This window comes from Diadema antillarum, unplaced genomic scaffold (genome assembly GCF_040938485.1).
Source record: "Diadema antillarum isolate AM-2024a unplaced genomic scaffold, OU_Dant_1.0 seq00001268_RagTag, whole genome shotgun sequence".
NCBI classification, from domain to species: Eukaryota; Metazoa; Echinodermata; class Echinoidea; order Diadematoida; family Diadematidae; genus Diadema; species Diadema antillarum.
The window spans coordinates 551,584-574,987 of record NW_027272050.1 but is presented as its reverse complement, the minus strand read 5'-3'; the positions used below and the strand labels follow the sequence as shown (position 1 = coordinate 574,987).

The window sequence follows — 23,404 nt, the reverse complement described above, 5'->3', positions numbered from 1 at the left end:
AAAGGTACATTTTTGAAGTTATGGTCAAAAGAAGCAAAAATTTCCTTATTATTCTTCTTATTTTTCTTGACCTTTAATTGGAAATATCTCCATTTGGCAAATATGGACTTATCGGTTTTTGCGAACAAACTCTTCATATGTATTATACTTGTTTGTCTACCAGCACTGTAGCCCATCTAAGAATAATCCCGAGTACGCTCCAACTTGTGTCTATCGGAAATTTTAGCAAAATTAGCTCATCCTTAATGGGTTAAAATTCAGAATTTTATTTGTTTACAACTTAATATATTATTGATTCATGGCAGCTGTTTACTCTGACACACACACACAGAGAAAAGAACATCAGCTTTAAACTTGTTCATGAGATAACTGATCAAGTCAAGGCCTGCACTGCCATTCTTCTACACCCTTAGCCGGATAGTGCAAACTTTATACTAAAACTTAATGTACTTCCCCCCCCCCCCCCCACCCCCAGTCAAAACAAAATCTACAACAGCAGCCAGACTACCCTCACATAAACACATGCACACCATTAAGTGCCAACCAATCAAAATTGACCCTCGTTTCAAAAGGTCAACAGGACACAGAGGGCAGCAGAATACCTTTTTGACATACCTTGAAAGATTTGGGTATTGCACCGGTGGTGATGTCGAGCCATCGCTTCTTTTTGTGGCGGCCCTCGTCGCCGATGTCAGGGGAATGACCGCCAGAATGCAGACTTCCTCCATCGATGCTACATTTGGAAAAGAAAAAGAAAGAAATGAAGAGCTATCAATGGTATTAAACCCTTGTAAATTCAATCAAAAAATGTTAAACATCATGGTAACATACACTGGTTGGATGAAAGTGTGAGCCTACTACTGCTATATTCCACATTTCAGTATCCTTGCTGGTAGGTTTTGGGGCAGGATACCACATTTGCAAAGATGAACTTTTGAACCGCAGAACTGTAGTATACCGTACTACCTTTTAGATAAAAAAATGCATCTGCTAGTGATTGGTTGAAAAAACTTCATGTGATTGTAAGTATTTTAAGCTATGTCAGAATGTAGGCATGTTTGACACTCCTGGCATACTATTTGAAAAATGATGTCACTTTTTACTTTTTCCACATAGTATTAAAGTATACTGTATATGCCTAATGTTTTGCACGGTTTTTATTTTCGCGATTTCAAAGAGTCAGGTGCTGTTCGCGAATTTAAAGACACATGAAAATACTGATTGATTCTGACATGAATGCGACATCTAACAAATACATTTCTTCATTTAATACTGAATTCCAAGATTGTGGATTTAACCACTCGCAAAATTGTTGGGAAGTCCCAATTTGCTAAGAATTAGACTTGCTAAATATATGACATCTATACAATATTGCCAAAGTGGATATTTTCACCTGAGTAAGATGAATTTCTCGTAGTTTTAATTCCGCAAAATCAAAACATGACATAGTGATACACAATGCAAGCAAAAATAGAGCATTTATTTTCGCGCTTGTTTCTGGTGCGAAATGTGCAAAAATTTTATGAACTGTGAAAATTTCCACTTTTGCAGTATACTATTTGTGAAAATATATGATGTCACAAAGCAACTGGGACAGCAAATAAAGAAAAGAAGAGCAGAAGTTAAAGTTGGAGGATCAAGGAAGAGGAAGAGATTTTTGGGTTCTTTTTTTCAACCTTTGAATGGTGATGCTACAATCCCATTCAGACTTACAGAGTATTTGTTTGTTATGTTGTTCTTTTGGGGTTTTTTTGTTGAAAACCTGTAAAATAGCACACTCTTGCATTCTGTTGTATGCATACCTGTTCCTAGAATATAACTCCATGAGAAACAATTATACCAGAGACTCCAACCCAAAGCACCTTCTGATCTGGAGGTTCAAAACCACTAAATATGTACAATTTAGTGAAATACTTGTCGCAATAGTTTTACCAAAGAAAAAATAAAGCAACGACCGATTGTCATAAGTTTCGGGTAATAGTTATCGTTAGTACATTGTCAACTAGAACTGCCGAGAATTTGAACATCCAGTTATGATTCTTTCGGAAGTTATGCATTCATAAAGATGGTAAACCCGCCAAAAACAGCATGTCGCAAATTAATAATTTTGCCGATATGTTACTATTATGCAAATGAAAGCATGATCTTTTCTCATTATAACTTGTTCTAAAGCAAATTAAGCCATTTGCCTACACGTTAGAATAAAAAGAAATATAATTGAAAACTATTCAATTGAATTATTTTACAAGTCAAATTTGTCGCAAAGGCCTGTGAAACATACGTTACCTTGATTTCAAGTTTTCCTTTAAAACATTCCCTGGGGTTGAAATTTTGAATTATCCGTCCTAAAAACTTAGAAAATGTCTCGTCCAATGCTGTAAACAATAGTTGTGCCACCTGGTTATCTGCTGCAGAGAAAAAGCTTCACGTACTAACACGTTTCAGACCGTATGGTTAAGAAATGAAACATACGTTACCACCGCTATGGAAAATTACAAATGAAAATGTTACAAGGAAGTTACCAAACATAGGCATACGGTACCCCAATCTCTCCACTGAGTTTTCAATTATGAACCATTACTAATCGCTTGAAAAAGTCACATCGAAGGTCAGATGTAACTTACGTTACCGAAACATACGTTATCCCCGAAAAAATAATCTTAATTAGATTCACTAACATTGCAACCATTCATCGATAACAAGTGCTATCTAGAGCCATCTATACTCCATAGTTGCTTAGAAACAGTCATTGCGACAAAATGGCGCATTACGTTGACGACTCACAGGGAATGGACTGCACGAGATCTTTCTCAGTATCTGAGCGAACGGTATATATATTTTCAAAGTCATGTTTAGCGTAATTACATTCAAATATTGGTACTTTTTTACTATAAGCAAGTTCTTTGGTGTTTGTTTTGTCGAGGAGAATAACAAGTTTACATGTCACTCAGATATTTATACCACATTAGGGTACCTAAACATAGGGTCAATATTGTAACGTAGGTTTCACTTAAGGTAACGTAAGTTTCAATTTCACATCTGCATGTTCACTGTCGTACTTTTCACCAAAGCTTTATCCTAAAAAAGACTAATATCCATAAATAAACAGATGAAAAACATATTTCGATTTTAGGCTTGCACTAACCATTCTTTTTGGCGATAATCATTGTCAATGAGGCCCTGAATACCCTGGTAACGTAGGTTTCAATCACTCTAAATCAAATCAATATGTATGTTAATATTTACTTAAAAATTATGAAAACAATGGTTTTCATTTTAATTATCATATCATTTACTTCAAAGTTATAGTGACTGTAGTGTACCAAATTCATTATGTGACACTTCATTCCTTGTAATTAGAGGTAACGTAGGTTACGTAATTATGTAAGAATATCTTATTACGGATTTGCAGTATGGATGTTCTTATTTCTTTGTTCAGGGAATTTTATCATTACTCCTTAGGTTCCAGGAGGTCAAAATGGGAAAATCAAGAGCCAAGATTCAGGCCGATTACTGAAGAAGGAAATAGGAAGAGATTGGAGAAGAAGCCTTCCTCACTCTCTAAAAAAAATTGAGTGAAAATATTCACTCTTAATGGAGTGATTACAAAAAAAAAAGGAATTTAGAGCAAAATTGGAATGAATTTTTAGTGAAAAAATTCATTTTCACTCATTTTGGGGTGAGCTCAGGGATCACTCGAAGAGCTAGGAGTGATCCCTGAGGTAAAGAGTGAAAATGAACATTTTCACTCTAAATTCACTCTTTTTTGTATTCATCCCATCAAGAGCGAATATTTTCACTCGACATTTTTTTAGAGAGTAAATCCGAGAAACAACGTGTAAAAAAGTATTACGTTCCTGTGGAAAATCTTAAGAGTTGGGAAAAACAAGAGCGCAGAAAAAAATGAAAGAGTCAAAAAGCACAGAGCCTTCGGCAAGAAAATAAAAGAAGGCTTAAACCGATCTCAGCAAAGGGTGAATGAAGGTGATAATGTCGACTTGATTGACAAGGATTGACATGGAAATTTATTCACAAATTTAAAAATTTGCTAATGATGTATACTTATGTATGCTGTACAATGAAAGGTACAGGATAAAAGTGTTGGCTTGTAGATATCAAATTGAAAGGATGAAATGTATGTAAATTTCCTTGTTTATGCACCGAAAATCATCCATAAGAATTTCTACCCAATCTAACTCTTCCGAGATATTAATGAAATTATGAAGTTTAGCCAAGAAAATAGAAGAAAGCGTTATACTAACGCTCTTATACCAACTGTTATATCATTTCACTTTAATACAACTCGCCACTTTTGCATTCTTCTCTCCTACATTGGCTCTTACTCAGTATCTTTTATTGAAAGTTGCCTTTTGCAGAAAAATACCAGATTGTGAGTCTACAGTTGTCTTTTACAATGATGTAATATACATCAAAGACATTTTGTATGTCACCGAACTTTTCTATGTAATGGAAATAGAAGAATTGCAATTTGTCCTTCTAACATTTCCATGCCTTTTCCATTGCCTTTTTCCAAAAAAGAAAAGAAAAGAGGGGGCATCCAAATTATGAAAGGTGCGCCTTTTTGTGTTTATCATTGTTGTGTTTATAGACTAGTGTGTCATATAGGTCAGTTATACTCTCAATCTAAAACCGTGAGAAAGCTGTCTATTTACGTGACCACTTTTGAATTATTCTTAATTCTGTATATTTGTGACTATTACCCAAAACCATGCATCATTGTTGCTTAAAACGTACAGATTTCTTGGCACATTATGGAATAATGTGCCAAGAAATCTGTACGTTTTAAGCAACAATAATGCATGGTTTGCTCATTAATGAAACTCGTGATAATCATGCATTATTAATCATAAAGCAGTGCTGGTGTTTGCATTTTAAACTTCATAGGCTCGCTGTGATTTATTTCACATTTTCACTCTTATGCCTGATGTACCTTATTGGTGTAAACTTTAATATGCTAAACAGTTAAGTGCTGACCAGTCTGAGCACTTACACTGTGCAATGTTGTTTAGCGATGTATCATTCCTTTTTAATGCATTTTCCAATGCATCTCCACTTTCGAGTGATTAATATTTCAATCTGGAAACATGTGAAACATACGTTACAATTGTTTATACTACACACTGATACATTTTACGGCTTCTTGACAATGTCTTTTGTGACTCTTATATAAATGTATTCCTTGGGTTTTGAACACGGCACTTCAACAGGTAATTTTGCAGTGAAACTCATAATATTCAGACAAAATAAACTCTTGAAATTTAGATATTTTATTCCAATTTTTCATTTAAGGCCAAATGTATATACTATGCGGACGATAACATCAGACGACAATTAAATAAATCTGCTTCCAGAAGTACTGAGGGTCTTGCAACGCTGGTACTCTTGATATTTATTAGATTTCTTAATATTTATCTTCTTTTTTAGTGTTTAGTATATCTATGTAACATACGTGACTCATATGCGTAACAAACGTTACCAAGGTTTAAACCGTCACATTTTCATTTGTCATATGGTGACTGAGATTGTTTGAGAATATGTGTAGGACATATCCATCTAAAATGATTTGGCATTTATCTGCAAGTTCTATGTGTCCGAATAAAAAAAGTATAGGAAACAATCTAACTTCACATGGTTAACAACCTCCATCATATCTATCAACATCTTAATTCACGGTTACAGTGCCTCATCAAATGAATGAAAAAATATAGAAGGCACATTGAAATAAGAATGGTCATATCTTCGAAACTATCCACCAATAGAAGGATAGTTGCATTGTCCATCCCTAAACAGAATGAATATGGTCAAAGAAAAATAAGCGCAGTAACGTAAGTTACAGTGGTGAAATTTTCATGTTCAGCTTCAAATATCAGAACATAAAAAGTTTGCAACATTTGTTGCTCATTTTTGTTAGAGTTGAAATTCAGTGTATCCTCTTGCAATTTTTCGTTGTTGGAATGTTTTTGAGAAAACTTTATTTTTTCAAAATTTCAAAACCTGAATTGTACATTTTTAATGGTTTTGGGCCTGGAGATTCTCCCGCCTGAAACCCCCAGCAAACGGGACACTCCAAGTTGATGTGTGCGAAGTGCGAAGTTCCCAGGGTTCCATATGCTCTCTGGTGCTATATAAGGCTTATTTTTTGCAACATACAATAGCAATAAGGAAGAAATCCTTTCGAACGGGAGACACAGAGCCAGGGCGGGAGAAATTAAATCTCAAATGGGAAAACGGGAGATTTTGCAAAAATGGGTTTTTCGGCGGGAGATCTCCCGTTGAAAACGGGAGAGTTGGAGTCTCTGTTATACCACTATTGGAACAAACAAACTGGGTCAAGTCACAAGAATCTTAATAAAGTCTAATTTCTGTAATGCGGCCATGTTAGGGCCAGTGCACCTCCGGATAAGCAATTTGGCCGGATATGAACGAACAATGCTTAATGTACACATTGTATATGAATACAAGTAGGCTGCTGACCCAGTGGTAGCTATGGAGGTCTTAGGGTACACCGCAATAGCAGTGTAATTTATTCTAGCCTACTTAATATAGTTATGCAATCAAAACATTTTACTGTAAAATTCATATAATGTTTCTGTTGAGAATATCATAGGTAAATTGCAAGAGCTTTGTATGAGTTTTAATTGGGTTTGAAATCGCACTTTTATTTTCTGTCTTCGCTGCTTGGAAGCATCCGGATAACAAAACAGTTTGAATAAGAGAGGGCCAGATGATCGAGGTTGGACTATATATGACTTCCATCATGCATAGGAAAGAAAGAATTTGATGGGCTTGTTTTCACTCTTACCTGCTCCCACACTCACTCCCATCCCTCATCCCGTCTTCCATCAACCCGCCACCCATTCCATTTTGTCCTCTCTCCTCCAGCAGAATCTCATCGGTGACATGAATGGCGGGAACCCCTCGGTCCCCGAACGGGGCGGGCGAGGAGGCAGCTCTGGGTCGCAGGAGACTGCCCTCGTCTCGGTCCCGCCTCCTGTACTCATGGTTGGTCATGGCCGACGACTTGCTCCGCGGCCGCTTGGAGCCGGCGGCCCCGCCCTCTGAGCGAATGGCGCAGAGCACACGGCGGAGGAGGCTGGTCCCCTGCCGGGGGGAGGAGGAGGATCCGGTTGAGCTGGTGGAGGACACTGAGGGCGTGTACTGAGGGTGGGATGGAGGCAGAGAGGGAGACCGGGATGGGGATGGGGGTGATGGAGGAGGAAGAGATGCTAATGCTGACATTGGAGGAGCAGTTTCTGCCATGGTGGAGAGGTGCTTTCATTGCTGGGGTTGATCCAAATGATGATTTCCTGAAGCAAAAAAAGAAAAAAACTACCGATTTGTAAAGTGGTATTTCAGGTCCATTCTCTTAGAGATACAGTTTCAGGCTATAACACATATTCTTCTTCTGGGAGTAATCTTCATCCTTCAAAGATTCTTGCAGGTATCAGCTTTTTTGTGTCTGCGTATGTGAATTTTTGACCCCTTCACTTGGGATTTCATTGTGCTTTTTATTTGAGAAGTGAAGAGGGTTCTAGCTCACCTACTCACAGGAATGATAGCTTCAAGTCTCCTCTGCATGAACACTTGGCAATGAGGATAAAGTTTCTTGTTAATTAGTGGAAAGAGAATTGAGTCTCAAATATTCTTGTTTTCATTGTTTCACTTTCACAGATCTTAAATTCGACTGAGATTGCAACAACTCCAAGGGAGAATGACACACTCAAGACTATAATGAAGGACAGACATTGAAAAGCATTTCTCACCAAGCAACAACCATCCAAGAAATGCTGTGGTATACTGAAAAATGGAACAATGTTTAATTTGTTACCTTTGACTTAATAAGACTGTCAAAAAAGAGAAAATAATACACATGTTAACGTCAAACTTACAGGCAAATAGAGCCGCTTCCTCATGACAGACACAGGAGTAAACATTATCTTTCCCCCTCTCCTTGCCCCAAACTACAGCTACATCTTCAGAGCACATATTTGGGTTGCGGCAGAGCAAAAAAGATTTGCTCAGCTTGTCCCCGTCATTAGCAGCCACAGGAGGAGCGAGAGGCACACCAGTCACCATTAGCAAATTGAGAGACAGTTTAACCCAATACGGCAACAACCACTGATATCCATCACACTGTTATCAAGGCAATGTCTGTCCATTACGTGTAACAAGCAGCTCAAAACCCTGTTTCATGTTTTTGCCTCATTTTGTTTTGCTTTCTTCCCACACAGCCAGACTGCCTCCTTCTGTTTCAAAGACAGCATCGATCATTTACACGGAGCCAAGTCTCCTCAGTGATACTGGCATCCTATTGAACTTGATCCCATTGCTGTTTTAAAAGGAGATTACTGTATAGATCCTACATGGGAACCTCATTACAGCGAGGTTTGATGACAACAAACCTTGTGTAACACGAGGGCGATGACTTAATCCCACGTACATTGCATGCACGTACTTCATTGGGAAACTTAATATGTTTTGAAATGTGCCACCAAATTAGTCAAGCATCTGTGCGCCGCACACCACAGATCAAATTTCAACTCTTTTCCTAATTTTAGAATTAGGAAGTAGGAAATAAACAATAATAATCATAATAAAACTTGGAGTGACATCAAAAAGAAAATACTACATTTCAGTGTCAATGCCCCCCAACAAACCTAGAAACATCAGAGAAAAAATGAGGCAACGCCAATTCCTATCACTCTTGATATAAAAAAATAATTTTGCCCTGCATTAAATGAGAATTGATAGCAACAACTTTCAATTTGGCTGTCGCTGCACATCAGCCATGCCCTCCATTTAACTGACAACTGCCTTGAAGCAGTGTCGGTTATTCCTTGGGGCAACTACGCAGAACTTCAAAGGTCTGTTGATCAGATAAAATGCCCTTAAAAAGCACGCTTGCCTTACATGTCCATTGGAGCATTGACAGATGATCTAATTTACAGAACGAAAAATAGGATACGTTTCTCGAAGATGAAATGAGGCCTCATTTGTCTGACCAGCTGCACATAATAATATCAAATAAATTTAAAAAAAAAATATATATATAAACATAAATGCTGAATTACTAAAAAAAAGAAACCTACATTGCCAAGCAAATATCTGCTAAGTCAACCTTACTTGCTATTTAGCATCACAGTGCAGGTAAGTATACATTTCTATAAAATAAAGATAAAAATGAAAATGAAATTGAAAAAGATCCATCTCATCAAAACCTAGCCAGACCACAGAATATGTTAAATCTGTATTCACAACTAAATACACACCAAGAAAAGAAAGAAAAAAAAATCCACCCAACCCAAACTATGATCAAGGAATGAACATAGATCAAGCAGACTAATATCAAACAAACAAACCAAACAAACAAAGGATGCAAGTTAACACTGACGATATTTTCAAATTGCAGACAAGACAAATTTCTTGCATAACATCAGTTCACCAAGTCATGAATTTGTTCAACATCACCTCAACAATGGTCACTCCTTCAGCCTGGATGCCATACAGTGTTTTAGGTAAAAAAAAGAACAACCATGATAAAAGCATGTTCCATGAATACAATGGGTCACCTATACTTTGGGGGGGGGGGGGGGGGGGGCAAGGGGCAGGAGATACACAGAGAATGATTGAAAGACGTACTGTGTGCTGACCAAAGATTCATGATTGTACACAAACTCAAGTTGAAAATACCCTGAAAAATTTTGATATCATACAAGCCAGGAAACATGTTTTTAAAAATGCCAAGAAACATATAGCACAGCATGTTTGATTAAATCAGACACCCCGTGGGATGGTCCTTGGATAGGGAAGGAAAAGCGCAGTCCATTCTTCTGCATCAATTAATGTCCAATTTCATGCTGTCCATATACTTCAGCAATTTCTCAAGACATATAACCGCATCATTTGATGCCACTGTGACAAAAAAAAAAACATCTTGGAAGTAGGCTAACATATGCAAGGGGGAAATAATATTGGTGATGGCGAGCATCACAGAAAATCTTGCGCCCCGGCCGAACTTCTCACATTCTCAGCTGAGCCCATTTCTCTCGTCAGAGGCTGCCATCATCCGTGCAGGCACCACGTCACGTTGGGGACAGATGAAGCGAAGTGATGGCCAAGAGGCTAAAAATATCTGGTTTGATTTCTGGAGAGGGAGGGTCTTGCAGGATGGATCGAAGGATCGAGGTTAACCATCCTCTGGTGTGCTGTGCCGAGACAAAATCAGATGGCTACCCGAGGAATTGGAAACACTTCTGCCAATTGCTCACACTTATTAGAAAAAGGGGGGTAGGAAAAGAGATAATGGACAGACGTAACATAATGCACTCATTTCAGGCACGGGAATACTTCTACCATGGACGCAGTTTTACTGATGATATAGGGCCTACAGCCACAATAAGTCAGTGTGTAAGTAGCTCATGAGCACATTCGGAAAAAGACCTGCCTTTTTTTCTCAGTTGGTTAGGCACTTTGCTCATTGTCAAAGCGACATAATGCATAAGCTTGTTCAATGTAACAATATGGAAATCATGTTCCAACAAAGAATGAACTTGTGTAGACCAGCTGATGAGAATGGCTTGTCAGTTTCTTACACATTAACAACAAAAGTGTGTCCTCTTTTCATATTTCTGTTGAGCTCTATTTGGTGACCGGAACGTTAAGAGTTGGAATACTTTCTTCGCTGATCAAAATGAAAGTCTTACGTCTAACTATCATTGCATTAGGACCATGTAAGCCAATCAGTCCTTACTTCTTCTGTTGTATGATGCAATACAACGGTTTGGGTAAGGGAGTCCCTCCTTCAATGCAGTGGCCATCTTGTGGCTCTGTGATATCATTCACAGTGGAGTTGTCAAAAATATGTTTGGTGAGGATAGGAGAAAGTAACCATATGTGATCTTATGATTATACAATTTTCAAATTCACCTCTATTTTTATATAAAGTGATAAAAAAGAATCCATCAAACCTAATCACAGAAATTATAACATTCACTTGGACACCAAACACTGACATACTTAGTGCTTCAGTGAGAGAAACACAAGACGGTCACGGGTATATGACACCAGGGAATACGGGACGGATGAATGCTTGCATGAATCAAATGCACAAGCTGAAAAGTGTCCCCGAAAGACCAGCATACATTTCTTTCCACTGACCGTCTCATCGACCTTCTCGTTGCCTCCGTCCGTCCGAGCGAGTGGGAGGCGCAGGAATCCGGCCGCAGCCTCAGATGGTCAGATGGGAAAGCCATCTATCTTCTGCATGTCTGTCACTAGCTGCAGCAGGACAGAACTAAGTCGTCTACTTCCGCCAGAAATGGCAGGAAATCGACAAGATTGTGATGGACCTCTGGTGGATAAGAAACTTCTCCCTTGACGGAGTGACAGGTTGAGAAGGAGGAAGATATTAAATATTGTTGTTGTTGTTGTTGTTGTTGTGTGATGTGCAATTGAAAGCAGTTCTAAGCAAAGTACAACACATCTAGCCATCTATACCATACCTGTAACCTTTGTATTAAACACAGAATTACATCCCTATTGCATGTATACAAGAGATTTTGGTTCAAAGACAGCTGTGGAAGATATCAAAGCCATTGTCCACGTCAAACTATGACTTGTCCAATATGCCTTGGTCAAATTGCTTGAGCATTAACTTAATGGATTAACAGTGCTGCAAAATCTAATGTTCAGTATTGTCTTTTGGAACATAATCATAAACATAATCTACATAATCTCACATAATCAAAACACTGCATCATCATCTCAGAAGTGTGATTTGTTTTGTTTGTTTGCTAGCTTGCTTTGGATGGCCATGGGACCATGTATAAAACCCTACACTCCGAGCGGAATGTAAGTTATTGCTTTCCTACGGTACCATCCCAAGTATGCTGAGTGAATTAAACATTTGTTCCTTAACCCTTTGCATACTTTGAGTATTGATTGGCACAGAAAACCCTATGGCACTGTACACACTGTTCAAAGTCCCCGGCACAAAAAGGGTTAAAATGGCCCAAATGTGTTTTTCAATCTAGTTTGCTCTTTAGTATGAACAGACTTGTGATGGTAGGCTCTTGAACACGTGTTTAGTAAGTATAAATGGACTTCGAACATTTTCTTCTCCTCTAAAATGGTTCAAAGTTGCTTGTATTTTTGGCATGCAATATCAATGGGCTGAATTCCAATTTGAGGACAATTTCAAGTTTGTTTCATGTCACCATTATATTCAACTTTAAGGTGCAGCTGATCATGTGCCTCATACAATTACTGACATGAAACAGGTTTGATCATAGTAAGTAACATACTCTCATATTTCCCCTCTGGCTTTACATGAAATTGGAGAAAGCTGCTCTCCGCCTGATATTCTCCTCAGCCAGGCAGAGTTACACTACATGGAGTGCGACTCTGAAACTCACAGAGCAGTGACCCTGAGCAGACTTAGCCCATGGCTACATTATGGCATTAATGTCTCCCTGAATGTTGAGCAAGGAAAACATGAATGAGGCATGCCAGAGTTTCACCTCCCCATCCCCTCGTGAGTCCTTTTGCCATTCCTGGCATGCTCGAGGAAACTCTTTCACTGTGGTATGATGCTCCGCTTGATGGATACCAGAAATCTCAACAACTAAAGTTTGGGTGTTATTGTTGTTCCTCAATATGCTTTTTCTTCTGTGATCCCCCTAAGGGAGAGGGGGTGTAAGAAAGAAATCAAATCTTCAGCTCGCGATATTTTGAACCCTTGTGAAGAAAAAAATATTTCGTGAGAGAGTGGAGAAATTGCGAGAGCAGAACACAAAACCATGGCATCCTCTGTGTCCTTTCCTACAGGATGTCTCACTTGGAGAATGTAGTATATATCAGATGTTGATAGATATGAAGCAATGACAATATTTGATGAATCTTGATTCTTCCATGAAGAATCATTTGATAGCTTTTTGAACATAGCCATGTCAAAATGGAAGTCTTTATTTCCTTCTGAAACAAAAGCAGGTTAATATCTACTCCTGATAGCACGGGTTCACTTTTTAGGACGTGTTCTAATGCTATTTCCAAGATTTAGGATTCTCTGGGTGCGGGCATCAACTCACTTCTTGCAAAGAATTTAGGTTTCCAAATGACTTTCAGGGAGATTTGGGCAGATGATAAGTGCAAAGCTGTTTTGATTATGGGGTTAGAATCACGTTTCTGACACCTTGAAAGAGGTGCAGTCTTAAATGCATTTGAGTCAGAAACTCATTTCTGTCGAGATGATAACCGCAAAGTCATTTTGAGATGTATTTATAGCTTGGATCTACTAGTGCAAACTACATGATCTCTGCATTGGAGCTGTGAAGTGACAAGGCTTTCCTCCCAACTTGCGATAGAGATGATGAACTCAAGAAACAAGGTCCCAAAAGACTTTTGCAAATGCATTCTGATAGTGTGTATTGAAACATGTTTTTAACACGGGGAAGATGATATATGCAGCCTTTGACACTATGTTTTACTCAAAGGATATACTACTAGACTAGTTTCATTCACGAACAAGCTCTGACACCAACATCACTTGCGCAAAGAGATCGGAAGGGTACCTATCACCTTTAATCTTGATCACCCTGTATTTGCTCTTTGCGGTCATGTGACCTAGCTGGTCTCTTGTCAGGCAGTCATGATGGAAGAAGGAGTAATGAAATGTGATTGAATCTGACTGGGACTAAATGTTACATTCAAGCATAAACTGACCTACGTCAGTGCTATTCCATTGCTTACCTGTTACCTTATGATAACGCAATTTGATAGCATCAAGGACAGTAGACCTATAGTCCAACACAGCTATAATCGGTGTGTAAATCAAATGATTGAATGAATAAAATGAATGAATAATTAGAATGGTGAATAAATGAATGATGAACATCACATGCAGATGATGAACACAAAATACAATGCTTGACTAAACATGCTTTCATGATAATCCTATTCGGTGTCATTATTACAATTCACATTTTACCAAAGCCTTTGTATCTTATATTGCTGAAAGCTTGTTGGAGTCGACGCTATAACACAGATGTAATTACGGTCAAGAACTGACATTTACTGTACCACTATAAAACAGCTGCAGATGCACCTGCTACTCTAATGGCCTATATATTTAGTAGTGGGTAAGATCATCTGCATGAAATGGGAGGGCCAGGAAGACATGATTAGGTTCTACATATATGCCAAACATTTTAATACTGAGCTAGTTTAAGTTTTGACCCTAGTTTGTTTTTGTATTCTTTATCCAAACAAACATGGAAATATATATTTTTTTTTCAATAGTAAAAGAAAATGCTACGTTGTATGATAATGCATTATAAAAATTTATTAAAAATGATTAACAAGTCACAGTATTTGAGATTTGGGCCTTGATGCAAGTTTCCTGCTTAGCCTATACTTCACAAATAGTCATGGTGATGATTTTGAACTGTCACTTGATTGTGAACTACAGACAAAGAGGTAGCACTGTGAATGTATTTCTTACAGATGAAATTAAGTCACTTCTTTTCCAGATTAAATCACACCTTCCTTACATTTCCCACTTCTTGCATGGTGTCTGATGTAAAATGGCAACTCCAAATCATATGACATTCAGGAATTTTGAATCACGCGACACAGTCATTAACAACGAATTCTCGTCTTCAAAATATTGAAACATCTAACTTTGTGCATTATGACATATTCATGTTCATATTTCTCCACACTTTCCAAAAACATGGATGAATATCAAAGCAATAAGATATAGACTTTTGAATGAGTTAACAAATCACAGACAGAGAGAAATACGGGCGAAAAGAAGGATGTGGGGTTATATTAAACAATCCGCAAGTCATTACCATTTGGAAAGATTGTATGTAGGTCATATGGCATAAAACACTGTGCACTGTTTACCACCAGACTTGACGCTTCAGGAAAACCACAAAAATGTTGGGGGTTAGATAGTGCAGTGACTTTGCATTTGGCAGGAAACATCTGTTCCAAATGGAAGCCAAACATTTATGTAGATGTTTTTGCTTTGGCAAATTCTTTTGAATTGCTTTTTTTTTTTTGGGGGGGGGGGGGTTGAGATAGCTTTGTGACTATCTCCTACAAAATAATTGATGCCTAAAGTTGTTTCATGGCAGACCAAACACTGCACATCAATTTTCAATAGAAGTTACTTTGTGATATCTGGTTCTTTTCTAATGATACATAGATCATTAATTACTCCTTTGAATATGTACATTTTGTATGATCTCTCAAATGTCTTATCTCCTCCTTTGATTTTTAAGTAAAAGGTAAAACATTTATTGAGCCTCCTTCTACTATACTTCTGTGGACCTTTCAATCTATACACTCATTTTCATTTTTTTTTAGATGAAATAACTGACTGGTCTGTCTACAATATGACATTTGACAGCTCTAAAAATGAGATTATCAAGCTCTTCATAAAATGTACTGAAGTGTTCCGTGAAAAGTTAAAGTCAACATAAAATTCCTGCAAAGAAGTTCAGTTATCAATGTTAATCATTTGTTCTCCAAGTTAAAGTGCACATTTTAATTAACATAGGCCTATTTAGTATGTTTTGCATTTATAAGTAGATAAAAAAAACCAAGGCAAGTGCAAAAATGTGTCTCGCCAATTCACGTAGAAGAGATTAATGTTTTTCTGACTCCCAGAAATTCATTGACCCCACCTATGACCTTTGACCTTGTGGTGACCTTCAACTCCCCCAAGGGACATTTACCAGCCAAGTTTGGTCACAAACAGACATAGGGATCAAAAGTTGTGAGCCATAATCGCAACGCGCCGTTAAAATTTAACATTGGGCCTTAAAAGTTCATTGACCCCTGTCTGTGAGCTTTGATCTTGTGGTGACCTTGAACTCCCCAAGGGACATCTACCATCCAAGTTTGGCCATAAACAGACATATGGATCAAAAGTTTTGAGCCATAACCAATTAAAATGCGCCGTAAAAACTTAATATTGGGCCTTAAAAGTTTGTTGACCCCTGTCTGTGAGCTTTGACCTAGTTGTGACCTTCAACTCCCCAAGGGACATCTACCTTCCAAGTTTGGTCACAAACGGACATATACATCAAAAGTTATGAGCCATAAATGAAACGCGCCATAAAACTTAACATTGTGCCCTAAAGTTCATTGACCCCTGCCTGTGACCTTTGACCTTGAGGTGACCTTCATGTTTAGTAAAATGTGTAACTTTGTATAGCCACTCTTCCCTCCAAGTTTGATTGAAATTGAAGTCCTCAGTAGAGAGTTATTCAAGTTTTTGTAGCATTAAGGACGGCCGATGGACGGACGATGGATGGACGACAGACGGACAGACGCCACAGGTGATTCCTTAGTCTCCCCTCACCTATGGTGGGCTCGACAAAAACTGAATGAAACCAATAGAAATAGTAAAAGCACCTTTAATACCCACCATTTCTAATTGTTATTGTTATTATCACTATTGTTACTCTTATTTATAAGTACAAGAATACCTGGATGCCATGGATATCTCTATTTCATTGAACTCTTAGTTTCAATGCAATCAGGAAAGACAGAATCAATATGAAATGCCTCTCTACACACATCTCTCAAGGCATGCTTGAATTTTGCATTCCCAGGTAAGCACCATGATAAGAGCAAGCCCCCATACTACTATCAACTCAGAAGCACTGCTCCACATGCCCTGATCACGCCAGAAGAGATTATCTCTTGGCCATTTAGCCACATGTGACCCTCCAGTGAAGCAAACACATCAGGTCCATGCAGGGAGAAAAAAAAGTCACTGGAAATAAGACTTCAGCCCCATTCACATAAACACACACAAAAAAAAATATAATTTTTTTTTATATCAATATTCTATTATCAATCCATCTTGATCTTTCTTCTTTCTTTTAATCCCTCATTATAACCAGCTTTATGCAGTGTGTATGAATGGAACATACAACAAAAATCAAGTTTTTTTAGTCCCTTGATGCTAATTACCACACTAATTGTAAGTCCGCGTGCTAGGGTGCGCACAGTAATGCTTCTATCATTGTTTTATGCATGTTTATGCAGTTTGAAAGCAACTTTTTTTTGGGGGGGCGGTATGAGTGAATGGTGGCAAATAAAATTTTTGATAAGAATAAGATTTTTACTTTGAAATGCAAAAAAGAAAGCAACAATCTTTTTTTTTTTTGTATGTGAATGGAACTTTTGAGTGTGCTGGATGTTATCCACAGAGATAATCAATTCTTTGGTGTGGATACCACTCTAAAAAGATATGATGACAGCTCTTCTAGTCCAGCTTGTTGAACAGAAGCTTGACACTTCATAATAGGTAGTGTTGTATTACCCCTCCACTTCAAATGATTAAAGACAGTCTGCACAGAAAGGATGGATTGCTTGAATCTTACTATGACCACTTTCAAGAACATGAATAAAAACAAAACAATCAATTTTCATGAAATCAAATCTTATTTTATGAAAAGTGGATAGATTTATAAGCATTCCAAATATCGGGTAAATTACCAGCCTTGTGGTTTTGATTTTAAACATTTAACTGAAAATTAAAATATTGAAAATTGATACCAAATGTAGAGGGGATCAGCTCTACAATATGATACCAATAATTCAATGCCCCTCAAAATTGTGATAACGCCCTTCTGGTTCTCAGCCGATGCCATGTGTGAATAAAAAAAATTTGGGTATTAGAATCATAGTTCAATGTAAAAGAAGCAATTTATTTTCTCCTTTTTCTTCCTTAGACAGCAAATAAAGCACAAGATGAATCTAAAACAAAAGGACTTGGCTAGGATGGCATACTATCAGTTCATCTATTTTCAGCAAAATCAATCATCTCTTTGGCTGCCTCTAAAAACTGATATGGTGTCATGCAGTTTACACTGCTGCAGAAGCACGCAAACAAGAGCATTGAAAAACTTATATCACTTGGCTACGGAAGTTTCCAAATTTGTGCATGAATTTGATGTGAATTTGGATTATACCTCAAAAGACTTCAGGGCTCGAGGCATGTATAAATTATCCAATTCTGAATGCTGGATTGTAATTGAGGCCTAAAATTAGCTCTTGGCACCCTCTACAACATATGGTGTACAAATTGATTGATGTCATATGTGCCACCAATATACGGGAATCATACTGCAGACTCATTATTTGCCATTGTCATGACAACGGATCTGATGATGTAATTACTCGCTGCGCATATTCCAGTAATGTAATGGTGATTGCAGCTGTGATGAGTGCCATCAATTATGTATTCATTATGTCGCTGAAAACAAGAAGCATAAGCAAATGAAACACCCAGGGCACACACACTCGTCTGTTGTGTTAAATTCCAATCACATTAACAACTTATAATGGTAACAGAGTTGTAAAAGCATACGATGCTACAAACCATCAATTCGATCTCTCTTTACGGTCTTTTTATGAGTGCCATGGATGAGTATAGTTATGAAAATGATAAACATCATAACATCACTCTCCCTGAGAACTTGATAGGAATGAATATGTTCTAAACAAGGGCTTAACAGGGGGATTCTGGTCCAGATCAAAGTTAGTCTGAAAAGAAAAAGTAAAATATGACAAGCACAACAGTGAAAATTTGGTCAAAACTGCATTAAAGATAAGGAAGTTAAGCAATTTCAAAGATTTGCCAACTTTTGCAAAACAGTTGTCCAACAGCAGATATGAATATGTGAATGAGTGAGCTGATGATGCCATCACCTTACAATTTTCCAGTGATCATATATGGGAAAGAAAATTGTCAAAAATTCAATTATCTGCTATGAAAGTGTAAAACATGTTATTCCTCATTAAATAACTTCAAAATAATGATCATTCAGATATATCAGGGTTTGAGACTGCATTATGGCATTTAACCCCCCCCCCCCCCCCCCCCCCATGGAAATTTCATAATTTTATGTACAAACTGTATGGCAAGTATATGAGGGGATGACATCATCAATTTGTGACCCTGCACCTCAAAACAAACAAAAAGTCGCCAGACATGAATTTTTAGTTAAGACCATATTATGAAAGAGCAGACTTTAAGCTTTAAAATGATGTATAACTCAAATCAAATGGACTCTCCTAACCTATCTAAATATTGGAAAGAAAGCACAAACTCAGGAAAAGTGTGAACTGAGAAAAGAGGCTCTGAAGTACAGTGTCTATTCAAGCGCTTAATCTTTACCAAACCGTGCTGGCTGTGCGATGAATGGGACAAAAAACAGGAAGTAAACCACCAGAGTAACAACAATGAAGGGATTATCAGATTAAATTGAAATTAAGCATGCCTCATTAACACATTCTGTCCATAATTAATACCAACTTTCAAAGCAGTAGCACTATCCTTTCAAAAGTTATTAGAGTTGAAAGTGAAGAGTGTGGACAAGGTTTTTCAGAAATGAAAAAGGGATTCTAAAGACACACCTAATCACACTATTCTACCAAAAATGTTCGAGATAAACTGCTAAAAAAAACACACTTTCCTGCCCGTTTTATGACACCAAATTTTAGCAAAATGTAAAAGAAGACCCGCTCTTTCAGAAAATATGAAAAAGTCAAGTTCGGCTAGGTTGACCCATTTCACTTATTTTCAGTCCTCACGCAAAATCAGTGTGTGCGACTTTATGTTCGTTTTGAGGTGCACGGTCACATTTACTATTGCATATTCACATCAACTGTTCAAGTACTGTTTTGGGAAAATTAGCTAAAGTTTACAATTTCATACCTACTTCTAATTTCGTGTGATTTTGATCAAATTGTTGTTGCTTTTGCTCAGAAAATTGTATTCTCTCTTTTCAGACTAACTTTTTACTGGTCTGGATTCTTCCTCAAAAAGAAAAGAAAAAGATTTCACAAATATCTAATGCCATCCTTCCTAATATCCCTTTTCTGTGCTGAAGCATGTCACGATAAGAGTTATTGTAAATTGCATTTATTATTACAGAACATTGATTTGTTACATGTGCTATAGAAGCTCAATTATTATTATCATCATAACATACCATACTTTTTCATAATCATTTGTCTAATGCCCCCAAACTTGAATGTATTTAACATTCCACAGCCCACCCAGGTCTAAAGATGCCCCAGTCCGAGAGAACGGTCTTGGGTAGATAAGAGGACCAGGTAATCTCTGCCCATTGATGGTTAATTTTCTAGACTTTTGCACCAACTGGTGAAGTGTGTGCTCCAACTGAGGTGCCAATCTGCATATAAAGTGCATTGAGGGTTTGGGAAATACGACTTGTAAACTTTCAAAATAACATGGTGAGCATGTGCGTGAAATGAAGAAATCACCATCATACTCTCTGCTTGTGGCTTTAGTAGGTGGCTGGTGTATACCAGTCGAATGTCCTGAAGGCAAGACTATGTAAGAGGTGGGATATGATAAAAGTCAGATAAACAATGAATGGTAGCCACTACGAAATGTCATGTCAACAGAGAGGGGGTTTAAGGTTTTGAGGTCACAGGAGTGCTAAGATCATTTTTTTTTTCCGAGAGCAAATGACTTCCAGGAATCTCCCTGAAGGTAACAGACACAATAATATGCATGTTCTCATTCTCAGTAATCTGATTAAGGGAATAAGTTTACATACATCTATATACAAATGTGCAAATGTGTGTAAGTATTTATTATACTTATATCTCCCTGTCTCTCTCATGTATACACATATGCACATACTACATGTAATATTATGCTATCTCTCTCTCTCTCTCTCTCTCTCTCACACTCACTCTCTCTCTCTCTCTCTCTCTACAAGTATATATATATATAATATATTAACCTTCACTGAGAAGGTTACATTTTTGTCTCTGTTCGTTAGTTTATTATTTTGTCTGTCTGTTTGCAAAATATGTCAAAGAGTTGTGAACAGATTTGGATGAAACTTCCAGCAAAAGTTGATAATGACACAAGGAAGAGATGAATAAATTTTGGCAGTGATAGGAATAACCATCTGGATCAAGGATAGCTTTTTTTTCTAGATATTTTGGATTATCATGGCTAAATAGGGTCCATAAACGAGGGAGTTCGAGCTGGAGCTATGGGTATTTGAGTTGTGTATATGCACACTGTGTGAGTGTGCACTCAAGATGCAGTAAGCTGCTGATGATGTTCATGTTCATCAGCGGGAAATAATGGTGAATTTCAGCACGCATGTATATGGGTGGAAATGAGCTGCTTTGCAGAGGTCTGCACTCTCTAAGTGCTCTTCAAATTATATATGAAAAATATATTTACATAGAGAGAGAAGAAAGAGAATGAGAAAAAGAAAAGAATACCTGACTTGGCTTCACCAGAAGATAAAAACAATGATAAAAAGAATGATAATTGCCTCCACCTATATCTAAGTTATAGGTCAAGGCAATGTGAATGTTTCATTTGGAAAATTCTTTTATATTAATATTATTGTTCTGATATAATGCCATCATAAACTGTGCAGAGTTCCCATTTGAAGGGGCAGAATATGGAATTAATGATACACTTCAAAACCTTAAAAGATTTGCTGATTTTCCTGAAACTTTCTTTGAACATATCAATAGCCTTTCTTCATCTTGCCAAAACATGCGTACACAGGGGTCTAGGGCAATTACCCCCTGGCAATTACTCCAGATCCTTCCCCTGACCCTAACCTTAATCCTGATCATGAACCTAATCCTGATCCTAACCCAAACTATAACCCTAAACCTAACCCTAATCCTAATCTTTATTCTAACCTATTACTAACCAGTATATAGCCAGGGGGTGGGGGAGGGAGGGAGGGGGGATAATTGCCCTGATACGCTTTGGGAGACTCCCCCTTCAACATATCTATATGTGTTTTTTTTTTAAGGTTTTGAAGAGAATTGCTGGTAAGTAAAGCAAATGATAAGCAAGTCTTTTACTGCACCTGAGCAGTATCTACACAGAATGTTTTGCACAAAGGAAAGGGGAATATATTGATATATAAATATTGAGAGTATGAACTGAGGGCTGAACCTTTTGTTAAAAAAAGGCAAAAACAAAACAGGACAAAACAAAACAAAACAAAACAAAACAAGAAAAAGGAACTGTTCTATCTCTTATGTCACCTTCATGTCCATAAATCATACAATATGTAATGGCTGTTTGTCTCAGGGCCATCAATTTTCCTATGGTTTTATTCGTAAGTTTGAGACACCCAGGTTATGTGTAACCAGTATGGGCAATTCCTGGCAAACATTCTCTGTAACATTGTTCAAAAATGTTTGGTAGTTGTTTTTTTTTTCTAGATTATCTTTGAAACATTTGAAGTTGTGCCAGTCTTTTATTCATATCTGTCCCTGAGATTTAAGCTGTACATCCTAGACCTGGATGGAACGGGAGAAGAAAGGGTGTATGAGGAAGGATGCTAAGCGAAAAGGTGATTATACCCTCAATGTTACTTCCTCTTACCTGTGGCATATTCTTATTATGTGCTACTGAAGGTATAACGAAAAGATGACAGCAAATAGACTAGCACAATTTCCTTGTTGACAAATCAAACAACACTCCTACCAATTAGAATTAATCTTGTAGAGCCGCAGTGGGAGTGTTGCAGACATCTTTATACATTTGAGCAAAACAACTGCAAGAAATTTTGCAAAACTACTATGAAATGAATGTTAAATGACTGTTTAATCCTTGTCAACTTGGAGTTCCACAGTTATCAAAGATGTAAATTATATTTGTTTTAACGCATTGAGGATGTGCTGATTTTGCTACAACATGCATTTCCCTTACACACTTGCCCAAGCATACACTGGACTTGTCTTCAATGGGTTAACTTTCATGATCATTGTCAAGTTTTGAAAGTTTGCTCTGATTGTGTCTGTCTACATTTTCAGAATAAAGTTGAAAGTTTTATTATCAGCTTTGCAAATTTTCCAAAAAATGGAATGTCAAGACAATTATAAAGAAATGAAGTATTTCTTCTTAAACAAATTATGGGCTTGGAATTCATCAATTCAATTCAGTCAAATTTAGTTTAATCGAAGCATCACCTCTTTACAAACTATGATAGTTTAAACTTGCACAAGATGAGATATGCAAAGATAAAGTGATGAATGGTATCTAGGGGCCTGCACATTGTAGGTGTGCCCCAAAGCAAGGCAAACTTGGTTTAAACTTTGCATGGTAGGCCTACAGGCCTATACCGTACAACCTGACTTTTTTATATTATATTGCCTGCTCACTCACAACAGTCAGAAAATGCCCAATTATCTTCGCTGTCAAGTTAAGAGATGCTGTACACAATACTTAAAAGAAATATATGCCTTTGCCATAGGGAAAATCATTTGGCCAATGACTCAACAGACTCAGAAATAAGAAGAAAATTTAACTTTTCAAATTACATTACCTTTTGGCTGCTTC

At 37.4% G+C, this 23,404-nt stretch overlaps 1 protein-coding gene across 1 annotated transcript in view; it reads right to left on the bottom strand.

The window, feature by feature from the left end:
* Positions 1–573: 573 nt before the first annotated feature.
* LOC139745462 (uncharacterized) overlaps positions 574–23,404 on the bottom strand; it is a 42,794-nt gene continuing 19,963 nt past the window's right edge. Inside the window, exons 2-3 of the mRNA XM_071655852.1 lie at positions 6,824–7,328; positions 574–733 (exon numbers count right to left, since the gene is read on the bottom strand). Of these exons, the coding sequence (XP_071511953.1) occupies positions 574–733; positions 6,824–7,281 (618 nt within the window). The 5' untranslated portion in view covers positions 7,282–7,328. The remainder of the gene's footprint in view (positions 734–6,823; positions 7,329–23,404) is intronic.